This window comes from Phaethon lepturus, unplaced genomic scaffold (assembly GCF_000687285.1).
Source record: "Phaethon lepturus isolate BGI_N335 unplaced genomic scaffold, ASM68728v1 scaffold46276, whole genome shotgun sequence".
NCBI classification, from domain to species: Eukaryota; Metazoa; Chordata; class Aves; order Phaethontiformes; family Phaethontidae; genus Phaethon; species Phaethon lepturus.
The window spans coordinates 1-13,535 of record NW_010544931.1 but is presented as its reverse complement, the minus strand read 5'-3'; the positions used below and the strand labels follow the sequence as shown (position 1 = coordinate 13,535).

Here is a 13,535-nt window from a genome sequence, read left to right as displayed (position 1 = left end):
GGGCCAGGAGGAGCGCGGGGCCCAGCCCCGCCGCGCTGGGGTGCTTCACCCCTCGCGCCTCGGCTCTCCGGCTCTGCACTGGGCAGCCCCTTCCTACAGCCGGGACGGGCTGTTGCCGGTCCCCCTTCCCCGCCGACCTTTGCCATGTTGCCCCTTAGCCTACCCCGGGAGAGTGACCCGGCCAGGGATTGCTGGGCCCTCCAGGCCCGGTCTTGAGTCTGAATGTCTCCAGGCCTGAAGTCTTGATGTGGCGTGCAGGGAGCCGAGGCCTTTTGTCACTGCGGCACTGATCCGCCCACCTCGTCTGTGAAGTGGTTTGCTCAGGTAGCTCAGCTAGTTCAGCCTGAGAAACATTAGGAAAGGATAAATAGCCATCTTCATGGAGACTGGCCCGTTCTTGACGGGATGTTTGCAATACAGCAGCAACAAAGAAAGCGCTCTTCCATTGCTCTCTACCAATCTGCAATAAACCACTGTGCTTGTTGGTATGTCTGCTGGGAGACTGTTGCAAGTTATTGCATCACGTAAACTAGATTTGCTTCCTGATAGAGTACTGTGCTGAAAACAAGCTCATGTTCCCCTTAAAAGTGCTGTGACTTTATAAACTGAATGTAATAGACATTTATAAGTGGCTGCCCCGTGGTTATCTTTTCAGCAAAGTTATTTTTTGCAAGATTTTAGATGGGCTAAGTTCAGTTACTTCTGATGAAAGGTTCTGCAAACAGTTTTCACAGACCTAGAACTGTTGTATTAATTTGTGCTTCAGTGTGAGAATTTTGTAGATGTTGATGTGTCAAATAAAGTGTCCAGTATGTTCAGAAAAAGCTAATATTTTACAAAGTAATCAACTGAGTAATATTGTCCGCGTGTTTTTGCCTTAGGACTTCTTCGCGATTGCTTTGTGTAGCAACACAACAGAAAAATACTGGCCAGAACTTGGAAGAGGACCAGAGTCAGAGCCAAAACGAGCAGAAGGTTGAACCCAGCTCTGCTGAAAAAATGTTAACTGAAGAAAAGGCCAAACTGGAAGAACAACTAAAAGAAGTTACTGTAAGTATCTTTTGGTTGCATACCTTACCAAACACATACCTTACAAACCGCATGCCTAAGAGTGTTCATTACGGGTTCTTGGTGCACAATCTGGATATGGTTTTGTGGCTGCTGTTTAGTTGTTGAATAAAAACCTGCAATTCCATAATTTCTTTAAACCTAAGAATAGATGTACTACAAGACCTGAGATGCATCTCTGGTCCAAAATTAAGATTTTTGGATAGTTTCATGCCAATTTCTGGATGGAATAGGACCTCTTCCAGCCTGAAAATTTGTTACTTAGTTTCACTGACTTCAGTTAATTTAGGTTTTGCTCAGTTGAGAAATTTTTGGAAGCCCACTGAAAGGTTTGAGTGTGTCTTTGATGTGATTGTGTATTTGTGTGCACTAAGAGCAGGCTTTCTGAAAACAGCTGCTGACTTTTCCAAAGGTCAGGGTTAATGATGCTTAGCTTTTATATAATAGTGTACTTACGACATGCTTAGGAAGTGGGAGTTTCAAACCTTCTCTGTTGGAGAGCCCTTCAAACACAAGGCTGAAGCGTCATGTTCCCTCTGTCTGGCCTAATGAATCTTGCATTCTCTTCCATGTGTGACTTCAGCGGAGGGTGAAGAAGCCAGTGGGAGGTGTGGATTAAACAAAGGTGTTGCTTTTCTGGATGAGTGCTTTATATAAAATGTCTGTATAGAGTGTTTGAGGCTTTGAGAGGTAGCCCAGAACCTTCTAAAGAAGCAGCACCTATGGATCATAAGTGGATTGAGTTTCATTTCTGTTGCCCTTCCCAAAGCACTGAAGGACAAAACTGAGATGTCATTTAACATCTCTGTTGACGACATTTGCTATTGGCTACCTAACATGGCTCTTCAGTCAACTTGTTCACTATTTTTATTCTGTTTCTTCACTAGCATGTGAGGTCAAGTGTATTGAGAGTGGAAGCCCAACATGGAGTTCTCGGTTAGGTGGTAAAACACTTGAAGTGACTAATTTTATTGAATTCCATTCTTAGTACATCTGCTGCTAGATGGCCATCTTGCCAGGAACAGACCAAAATACAGTCTGAACAACAGAGGAGTTAGTTAGACTTCATAGTTTGTAAAGTTTGAAAAAACTGGAGGACACTCTGTGGTATGTATGGAGAGGGAAGAGATGGTTTGAAAGTCATGACTGGGTTGAATCTCGTTTGCCGTTGTGTCAAAATACCTTAAAATTGCTGAGGTTTTCTGTGAACATACACGAAAGAAAGCAGAAATCTTTGATTTGTAAAACTTGATATATCCGTAGAGTTAAAAATTTCTTCCAGCCAATCTGTGGACAAATACCGAGAGTCTGGAAACCCATGTTATTTCCTTTCCTTCACTTCTGTCTGCACTGAAGTGAAGTAAACATCTGCCTTGATAGGAAGGATGCCATGATAATTGGCATGTTGTTTTCCGATTACTCTTTAGATGGTGGATTTAGGCCATGTAACTTTTATGTTTAAAATGTTGTTTTGTACTGAATGTGCTGGTTTGAATTATTGTGAACTAACCAACCACCATGAATGAAATCTCTTCTGTTACTGGTTTTTCTTCTTTAGGACAAGTACAAGCGTGCCTTGGCAGATGCAGAAAACGTGAGGCAAAGAAGCCAGAAACTGGTGGAGGAGGCAAAGTTATATGGTCAGTGGAGGCTCTTTTTGCATATACTCATAAGACTCAAGAATACTAGCATGAAGTGCAAAGCCTGGAAAATTGAGCTGACTGGCCCACAGTTTTGACAAGTTGTACCTTCCGGTGATTCTGACTACTTGGTTAGAAAAATGTATTTGAGGCAGAGAGGTTTGACCGGTTGCTCACTTTCCATCAGAATTGTTACCATCTCGTTAGACAAGGGCAAGACTTAAACTGCTGAAAGTCAACAACTTGAAATTTTCTTTAGATTTGGTGTCTGATTTTCTACAATACATACTGCACTAGTGGATTTTTCAATAAGGCTTGCAACCTGAAGTTTGCCTTTTTCACGCACTTTGGTCTCAAAACTGACTGCAGAAAACTGAACCAAGAGCATGGAATACCAGCTTTCCTTCTGGTTTGATTTTTTTTTTTGTTCTTGTTGTTTGTTTTGGGTTTGAGTTTTTTGGGGTGGCTTTTTTTTTTCTTTTATATTTGTATAACCTTTCTGTTCTGTTGGAAGGCCATAGAAGTAATAAATTTACATGGATGGACTGTTTTCAGTGGCAGGAATGTACAGTCACGGTCTACAAGGAGTGCTAGAAACACATCTTTCTTCAAGAGCCAGACTACTGACATCTGATTTAGCTTTTTGACAGTTCAAACACAAATTGGTAAAACAAAAATGGTATGCAGATACTGCAGCAGAAGAGTGCTATATCATCTTAGTGTTTGACTGTCACTCTGGCTTGAAAAATTAGTTGGCCTTTTTTGACACAAACTATATACATCTGTGTAGTTTAATTTTGAATACAGAAATTTTAGTTTCAAATACAGGGTCTGCAGTTAATGTGAAAAAGCATTTCTCTGTTACATAGTATTTTTGTACTGTTTTCATGGATGTTTGAATGCTTCATCCTGAAGTTGATTTTCCGTAAGTATTATTTCACTAATATGCTACTTGGTGTAGAAGGACTTTGAGTCATGCCTGAGCTCAGAGATAAATAAATATTATATTCAAATAAATATTCAAATACAACTTCTTATGAAAACTAAATTACAGGTGAGCTACATGATTGTAAGTTTTATCATTCATATATGACTGCTTTTTCTGTTGAAGGAAGAAAAACTCATTTCTGACACTTGCATAAATTCACAGAGATGAAGTCACAGATAACTGCAGGGATAACTTCTGAAAAAAAAAAACCACACAAACCACAAGAAGCCACCTTCTGAAGAGTTTGGTTATTTGGTTTGACCCAGATCACCAGACAACTGGTTAATCTATATTTGGGACACTTCCACCCTAACCACAGTTTTAGTTTTAATTTAAAACCTTGATTCATTTTTCCAGATTTTTGGAACTACTTGGACACTGTTAGTTACTGTTATGTAAAGAGCTCAAGTCTCTATGGAGTTGTGCAGTTGTGACTCTTTCCTGAGATGATCCCTATAGATCCTGCAAGGTGCTTCCATAGTTCTTTTTGTTTAAACCAAAGACTTGTTTTCTGGTAATGCTCATATTGCTTCTTGGTAAAGAAAAAAGACATCTAAAATGTGAGCTAGAATAAAAAGACTGTCTGTGGCTAAAAAAAAAACCCCAAAAACACGGCTGCCAAAATGCAGTGCAGTTTATCATTGGCTTACCTCTACTGAATCGTTTTAATTTTTCATGATTTCTAGAGATAGTTTGCCTCAAGTGAGAGTAGTCCAGATTCTTGTAGCGTGAGCCAGATAACACCTCCAGGACATGGACTGTTGTTAGCTTGGGAATTGCTCAGTCTTTACAAGGCGCAGCTTCTGACTCTATAAAAGTGGTTTGTAGTGGGAGAGAGAGGTGTGAGTTCTTTTCCTTCAATGAAGAATCCCTGTTCATCTCTTAGACTCTGTATTGGTCTGACTACCTGCTTTTTCTTCTGCAAGTATTTTAGCACATCAGATTAAAGGGTAGGAATTCCCAGGATGAGAGAGAGACATGAGGAGATTACATTAAGCCATCTGAAGGTTTTGGTAACTTCACTTAGAATTTTAATTGTTAATGTCAGGTCATCAGCATAGCTTTAGCTCTTTTAAGTATTAAGTTGTAATACATTTTTTCCAAAGAACAAGAGGAGGTGGTATGGATTTCAAGTTCTGTATCATAAAGTAAAATTGGGAAGGACATTGTACCCCAGAGGTTTACAGTATCACATTATCTTGTTAAAAATCTAAAAGAGTACAGATTATTGCTGTAGGTTTTGGTTTTTGTTGTTTTGGTGGTTGTTTTTTTAAACACTTGTTTCCCTCAGTGGAGTAATCCCAGTTCCTTCTGTTTTATTTCTTTTTAGGGATTCAGAGCTTCTGTAAGGACTTACTAGAAGTGGCAGACATTTTGGAGAAAGCAACAGAAAGTGTTCCAAAGGAAGAAATTAAGGATGAAAATCCTCACCTGAAGAGCTTATATGAAGGTCTTGTTATGACAGAAGTACAGATTCAGAAAGTGTTTAAAAAACATGGCCTGCTTAGACTGAATCCTGTTGGAGCCAAGTTCGATCCCTATGAACACGAAGCGTTGTTCCATGCTCCCATGGAAGGGAAGGAGCCTGGCACTATTGCATTAGTATCCAAGATTGGCTATAAGCTGCATGGGCGTACGCTGCGGCCTGCCTTGGTGGGTGTTGTGAAAGACGCTTAGCTGCTTAATCTGAGAATTTAAAATGCCATACAACTATTAAACAGCTGGATGGTTTTTCTCTTACACCATGCTTTCCTCATTCCTCTGCCCCCTGAGAGGTTTAAATGAATTGGTTAAGGTCTCCCAGTGAAAAGGAAGCAACTGATGAAATTCTCCTGTGTAGTGGCCTTCAGCATCACTGTTCTGTAAGCTCTCTTAAGTGTGAAATACAAGAGTCATTAAGCCCTCTAATGCTTCCGATTAGATAGATAACGTTTTTTTTACAACTATTGCTACCAAAGGTAAGTTAAATTGAAAGCAACAGAATTTTGCAATCTCACATTTACCACTATATGTAGATTGAAAACCCAAATAGCAGTTCAAACACTTCCTTTTATTTTGTAGAATCTACCATTGCAGAAGTGGGTGAAGTAGTACAAAGAACCCGTTTTCTGCAAGTGTCCATCAGCTTTTTCACACTGATGCCATAAATGCCCTTTTTTGCCTATTCAGAAATTCTCTCAACAACTGTAATTGAAACCTTTGTGATTTCTGACCTGTAAATAAAAGGCAATGGAGAGTAGACATCTTTTGTAATTGTTCAGCCCTTTTTGTTCTGTAGTAACATTGACTCAAGGAAACCATCTAATACTTGTATGGCATTGAAGAACCAATAGAATTTATCCTATCTCTGGATTTTTAATTTAATATTGTATAAATTGGTTTAAACAATTTTGATAGTCTTGTAACTTGCAGGCTTTACAATCAGTTTGTTATGCAAACTGTAGTTACAACCTTGCTGAAAGCCAGGATACCCAAAGCAGCAAGTAGCTGAGAGTTCGGTATATACTGCCTTTTAGAGTTAGATAAATAATTGCATGTAAGTGAGTGGCTCAAACAAAAATGTGAACTTACTTAGTTTCATCTTCATTTCTTGCACTTGGATCTTAAGTTGCAACTGAACTTTTCCCATATGCAGCTCTTGCTATGTCTTAACTCCACCTGTTGCTCCCAATCCTGCAGAATCAGGCTAAAATACAGTATGTGATTAACTGAATGCTTTGTCCTACATTTGTCTGGTCACCTGGATAGGAGTGGATGGAACTTGGCAAATTACACAACTGACAAAGCATCCGTCGTCTTGTATCCTCAAAGCCTGTACATTAAACACACAGGAAAAACTTCAAACTTAGGCATGTTATTAGGACCTGATAAACAGTAAGTACTTCTGAGTTTGAGTTTTTCACCCTTGTTTCTGCTTGTCTTGGATTAAGGAGCTTCTTACCTTAAGGTCAAGTATAATTTTTTTTTTTTAATTCAGATGCAGAGTTGCCCCTGGCTTACTGAATGCTAGACCTACTCATGGTGAGAAGTGATTACTGGTTCTTTAAGACTTCTTTTCCCCAGTGCTGGGAATCAGACAGTTAACTAGGAGCAACCTAAGTGCATACTGCTGTTTGGGGATTAGTCATGTTTAAGGATTCATTCATTCTTTCTCAACTCTAAGAAAAAAAAAAAAATCAATCCTTTGGGCAGGGGAGGGAGAAGAATTTTTGGTGTGTGTAGAAGGCAACAACAGTGTTAATTTTTTTTTTAAACTAATCAAGTACAGGGATCAAAATGCAAAGATTGAGTATAAAACTAGAGGGTGAAAGAAAGGGGGGGGAGGATTCCACATACTGTAGTTGAATTTGGAAGTAACTTCCATCTAGCTTAGAGCCCACAGTAGCTGTGTGAAGTAGGATTGAAGAAATGGTTTTGTTGCACTTTGAGTGGAACCCTTGCTCCACTGACAAGCCATAAAGGGACCAGGATCAATTTAGATACCTTTTAAGAACTGTCATGTGGTGTTCTGTCCCCTCCCAACCCCTCTGGATCTAAACTAAATCAAAGAACAGCTTCATTAGCATAGAAGTTTTTCCAGTAGGGCAATTAAAACAAAGGGACAGCTTCTTTCCTAGCTGATTAAGATTCTGTTAATGAGCTTCCCAGCATTTCACACAAACTGTCTTGTTTTGGACTACATGTCTTCACTCAGGGTGTTCTTAAACACAAGTTACTGTTAAATGTTCAGCACGAGACTCAGACTAGTAACTGTAAAGCTGATAACTGAGTTTCTCAGTGGTTCCTTTTCTTTGGCTTGCCCTTGCAGAGAGGCTTTCAGCACAGAGAGCTTCAGTCTTTACTGAGAGCTCAAACTGCCTATGCAGTCTGCCATACAACAGTAAAAATCACTGAAGAAATCGAAGAACAGTGATGTAAAATAGATCTTAAAGATCTTAAAAGATCTTTAAGCATAAGAGCAGCCAAAGCTACCACCAGTACCTCCAGTTTAGCTATTTCATAAAGACTACTTCTCCCCCCATCATCATTTAGCTAAAATGCATCTCCATTTGTTATTGCAAAGACTTAAGCCATTTTCTGCATTATGCAAGTTACATTACCATTAAATCAATAGTGGAAAGAAACTTTAGTACAAGTTTATTTACCAATATACAATGCAAAAACCTAGTAAAATGCTGGGTGTGCACAACATCAGTTAGGTTTTACATGATTTCAGCACAGGCATTTGTGTGTCCGGCACAGCTGTACCAGTACACTATTCAAATGAGTGCAACATTCCCTTTAAGGAAGAAGCTGATGAGCTGACATGCTCACCAGGTACCTTCCTTCACAGTATTTAATCTGTCATCACTTAAGAGCAACTGGGGCACATGCAAAAACATTTTGCAAGAAGAGATAGTAAACCAAAAGGTTAATGAAGTCCATTACAGTGGCAAAGAAATTTGATGCAGCACAAGAGAATAATGGCAGAGTGCTTAGTTTGTGATTTACAAGGCAGTTTATGGTCAAAGACTTGTGCAAACCTACTAGTGCTCTTAATGCTCGCTGGGACTGCAGCAGAACATAGGGCAGGAGGGTCTGTGTCCAGAATACTATGTGTCCAAAAACACACCCTACTGCACTGGGTAGTACATACAGAATGGAGATTAATGCTCCCTTGTTACCTAGTGAGCAAAGATTACTGTAAAACATCACTGGCACTGGACTGATTGAAGTAAACACACAGCATTAAAACAGACTTATTGCTGCCTCTATCAGTAGCAGAAGATCAGCATTTTGAACAGATTATGGAGTGTCACTTTTTCATAGGCTTACATCAATGCTTTTAGGACAGATACTATCATAAGTAATATTTTTAATTAGAAAAGTCAAGAGCATTAAGCATATAAAACACCTTTTCATTAGCAACATGAAGGCTAGGTTATTTGTACAGTACAGGAAGCACTTCCAGATCAACACAAGATACAAGTTAAAGAGCTCTTTGCCATACTTTTCTCAGCCTCTTCACCACAGAAGACAAGCAGCATAGCTCTAGTAACTTGCTGGATTAACATAACTGCATCCCAACTTAAAAAACAAAAAAACAGCAGCTCATAACAAAAAAATGCTGAGACTAAATCAGTTCCATGTGAAAATATGGAACAGCAGCATCCTCTAGTGCAAGTCACCTTTAAAATTAAAAGCAGAGCTGACAATGAGACATTGCTTTTAGGGGAAGCCCTTTCCAAGGGACCAATATTTGCTAAAGCAAACATTCGCCACCTTGAATTTGCTTGCAAGTATAAAATAAATATTGATAGCCATATTTCATACATTAAAAATACTTTATTTTACATTCATTTTGATGTTCAATAAGTTACGTCTAGCACCAAAGAAACATTTTGGAGGGACTGAGGAATTACGAAACTACAAAGTGTAAATGCAGAATTCACTTCAACATTTAAATGACTCATTGGTGCCTAGATTTTATTTTTTTTTAAGTTATTGTTCAGATGGGCTTTAGACTATTGCTTCAGTTAAACTTAGATGTGCCAAAACAGTGTAGAAATATAAAAATCACAGATTCGAGAAAACAACCAAAAAAACCCGATTATTTTAAACTCTCAGCTACATGCAGAGTTGAGGCTCCAGAACACTATCAGTAATGGTGTGGTATGGCAGTTAAGTAACAAGGTACAGGAAAAACCAAATTGCGTAACTAGAATAGTGGAAAGAAAGGCTGAGTTTCCTTTCCACAGGAGTAGGACAGAGAAAATAACCAAGGGTTTATACCTTATGAACTTGTGTGCTGTTTGTACATGCATGTAGGGTGGAAGTGGTTCTTAAAGCTGCTCAGCACATTGCAGTTAGTTCTGCTGCTGCCAAGGAGAGACAGTTTTGTCTCAAGTATTCCACAACAAGCCACTTACAGGTAAGCCAAACAAAGCATTACATCCGAGAGGACATAGCCCTTACCTTTTTTGAAGGGACATAACATCACAAGCTCAAAAGAAAAAGGCACTAGAGTTTTGGTTTTTCTTCCTTAGAAATGCTGGCTTTGTAATTGTACCCCTTTTAGTCTAAACTCACTGGTAACGCTATTTTGGTAATGCTGGATATAACAACTAAAACCCAGTTTTGATCAGCGTATCTCTGCCAAGTTGCAGAATTAATACCGTTTTAAGATTTTGTGGTATCCTCACTGAGTACAGCCCAAAGCATCAAACCAAGATGACATTTCCAGTGCTTCCACTTGTTCTGGAGCCAGTCAAGTTCCATGTTTTGGCACACCTGCTCTCCACAAGGCCTGCCCAACTGGCCACGGTCACAGCTTCCTCCTCTGGGCATGACCCATAGAGAGGCTTAGACCCAAGTAACACTGTGCCATCTTCCACGTGGCAGCCACCTTTTTTTTTTTATTAATTTGGTTAAATACCAGCATGGGAATTTAAGGATGAAATGAGCATAAAAATCCCTGTCTAGTCCTCCTTCAACATCTTCCCCTTCGTTGGTAGATCTTACTAAAACAGTACTGTGGATCTGGTGTTTCTGTTACATGCTGTATTGCATCGCCAGCTGGTGCCTGTCACAAGTACCCACTTCAGACTGTAGTCATCGGAGTTGCGACGAGTGACCTCTCAAGGTGCACTGTTCTCACTGCAGCGGGCTGCATTCACAGTTCTACCACGTCAGTAATTTCAACTTCAACATGTTTAGTCCAGTACGTTTCAAGGTATGTGCAATTAGAACCCTGTAATGGCTTGATTTACAGCTCTGTACTTCAGGAGCACATTTTGACCTAATCTGTATCACTTCTCATATTTGTTTTTAAAAACCAAACAAACAAAACCCACAAAACACTCAGTGGTCACTCTCTAAGAATCTCACTCTTTTCCTGTCCTTCCCAATTAAATTCAGGAGGAGGCAGCTACACCTCCTCAGCCCATGCAAGCTCAGAAGTTACAGATACTGAAGGAGAAGTAGGCTCCCCCAACAAGAAGAAAAGGCAATTTTGCTGCCTGAGGTTCCCAACTGCTGCATGACAACTCACTGCCTATTTTCCCAAGCCCCATTTCCAGCCCAAATCAGCCACTTCACAGTAAGTGCTGACCCCTCCTCCGAAACACAGCACCACAGCTGCCATGTACTCCTGCACCTTTGCTACTAATTGTTAAAACTGAAGCTTCAGTGGGGTCTGTTTCAGCAAAAACTCAAGTGAAAGCTACCTCTGGATCAGCTGGGTGTGAAGGCAGCTCTTCAAGAACCCTTTCCACAGCACAAGTACTTGAAGGCATCTCACCTACCGCATTTCTTTCCTTCCACTCCCTGCCGTGGCTCATCCTTGCTGTATTATCGACAGAAACTCTCACCCCACTGTCCCAGCACCTTGGCTGTATTTACTAAGGAGAATGTTCTGAAAGCTTAGCAATGGTCACAAAAAGCCCCGCTCACCCTGCTCCTGAGCTCAGGACTTCTTTAAGCTTCACTTTGCTGCTAGCGTTACGCCAAAAAAACAAAACAAAGGGAGAAGAAAGTTTCCAGCAAATTCAACTATCTTCCCACCTTCAAAGAAAAGCAAGGATTACACTGATACTCATTTGTCCAATAGTAAGGAGTAAAGTAAATTACTCTGGGACTACTGGACTTGAGTAAGTTCACATGAAAGAAATCTGTTCTAATAATGTACCAAAAAGCAGTGAAATCCTATGTAGAAGTTTCACAATTAAGTATTTTCCATGATCCAAAGCAAAAGTCCATTTGAACCGTGGATCATGAATACTGTGGGGGTTTATGTATTTGCTTTTTTCTTTTTTTTTTTTCTTTTTTAGTGACATAATTTCTGTATCTTTGGGGAGGGAAGGAAAAAGTAACAGAGTCCTTGAGGCTATAACGGGCCTCTGCTGTGTTTTTTCAGATCAGCTGAGTTTCATGAAGCATCCCTGGATATCCAACCACTTTCTGTTAGAAAGTTTAAAATCCTTTTCTTCAGTACCTTATCTAAGTAACTGGGAAGGCGACTCTTTGAAGGAATTCCTTGTCTTTTTTGGAGATGGTCTTTAATGATTATAGTTTTTACAGTCACATAACGTGCGGGACTCAAATTTAGCGAGCTGCAGAGCACCTTTTCCCTGTCTGATAAGAGTTCAAAGCCAGGCAGGTTTTCAATGGCAGCAAATTCACCTTCTTTACCATCTTCCTTCCCTCTCTTGGAACTAGCTATGTTTTTGTTCTCCTTCCTCTTTTCCCGTTTATGCCTGGCTGCCTCGTATTCTGCCGACTCTTCCATTTTGGTGATTCCATTTCGACGATACCGCTGCAGCTCCCGAATCTTTGCTCGAAGTATCCTCTCCTTGTGCATGTTCTCAAAGAAGTCTTCAAACTCCTTACAGGACATGAACTGGTACAGAGGCCTCAGTTTCAGCCTCAGCTCCTTCTCTTCTTTCGTGATCTTTCGTTTGGGAGCTTTCTCCTTGTCCTTTTTATCCTTCCCCAGAAAGGCCGGTACCAAGTTATAGTCTCGTGCAATGTTCTTCCGCCGTTGCCTCTCCTTGAGCTTCCTTACGTACATGTCTACGTGAGCTCTTTTTAACTCTATTTCCACATCATCATCGTCATAGTTCACCGAAAGGCCACTGATCAGAGTCTCCGCATCTTGATCATATTCAATCTCGTAGTCATCCCGAAGCGGCATGTATCCCAACTGCTGCTGTTCAGCCACCGATATATCCAACGGCGGGAGTGGTGTGGTCAAGCTAGGAGAGAGCGGGCCACCGCTGGGACATGTGTGATCTGTTACTCTGTTCGGAATAGTGTCAGGGATGCAAGCCTTTCCCAGGTTGCCATGGATATACATGCTCACGTAGTGTTCCATCACCTCCTGAGGCGTTCGGGATGCTCCCACGTGAGCAGCCATGTCCTCCTAAATGGAAAATAAGGAGGAGTGATAAAATGATCCCATTACATCTCCAGAATAACATGCACTCAGCTAAGATCATGGCTTCTTCCCTGCTCCTCAAAAGCTAACTCGCTATACCTAAACTTTTCTAGCAACACTGAAATTAGCCACGTTTCCATCGGATCTGCATTTTTAGGTCCAGGTATGTATTTACAAGTGCCCAGGGGCACATAAGCCATGAAACCGGCACCAGAAATACCACCAAGGCAAGCTGCATCAGATCCTCTATGTACAGGAACACCATCATGACACTGGATCTGCATGGTGATTCCTGAGCATCCATCGCTCTCACAAAAAGTCACCCTACCATCACTAGGAAGCTTTCTAAGTCCCAAGCCAGCACTGAGATAACTACATCGTTTGAGATTTTGCTCATTTATATTGCACTGATTAAGTACTTTTAGAGCAATATAGAGATAAAGAAAGATAATATTTACTCTTTTCTAATTATTTAAGAACTAAAACAAGCTAGAATGACCATAAACTTGAAGACTGTGAAAAAGTCTTCCCGATTACATTTTGCTTCATTAAACAAGTAATGAATAATGAATGAAACGATGATGCTTTTTACAGCTACTTTTTAGAAATGAGCCTGACTGTATATCAGCACAGAAGGCAAGCAGCAAGCTGACAGCTGTAACATACTGAAGGAAAAGCCAGAACACCAAGATGAGCCAGGAATGAGGTCTGTAACAGAGACAGGCTGGAGGGAAGGCAAATACTGGAACTCGAGGTAGTGACAGGTCCGAGAAGCCCGAGTGCTCCTTCCACCAGCAGTTCTCCCGCAGGTGGCCCAGATAAGGCCGAACAGCCAGCACCCCGGCACAGAACCACCTGCACCCACAGAGTGTCCGCTGTCTCCGCGGAGAGGGGCACCACACCGGGGCTCCGGCCAGGACCCGCT

At 40.7% G+C, this 13,535-nt stretch overlaps 2 protein-coding genes across 2 annotated transcripts; one reads left to right on the top strand and one right to left on the bottom strand.

Moving 5' to 3' along the window:
* Positions 1-881: 881 nt before the first annotated feature.
* GRPEL1 (GrpE-like 1, mitochondrial (E. coli)) lies at positions 882-6,080 on the top strand (the record flags this gene model as incomplete). Its single annotated transcript, XM_010288813.1, has 3 exons — positions 882-1,050; positions 2,627-2,708; positions 5,027-6,080. Coding segments are annotated over 3 exons (598 nt in total), but the record flags the coding sequence as incomplete, so codon positions are not given.
* Positions 6,081-11,602: 5,522 nt separating this feature from the next.
* On the bottom strand, positions 11,603-12,914 carry TADA2B (transcriptional adaptor 2B). The gene is made up of 2 exons (XM_010288812.1): positions 12,831-12,914; positions 11,603-12,595 (listed from the first exon to the last, which is right to left on the bottom strand). Exons 1-2 carry the CDS (start codon positions 12,912-12,914, stop codon positions 11,603-11,605), a joined length of 1,077 nt encoding a protein of 358 aa, XP_010287114.1.
* Positions 12,915-13,535: the final 621 nt, after the last annotated feature.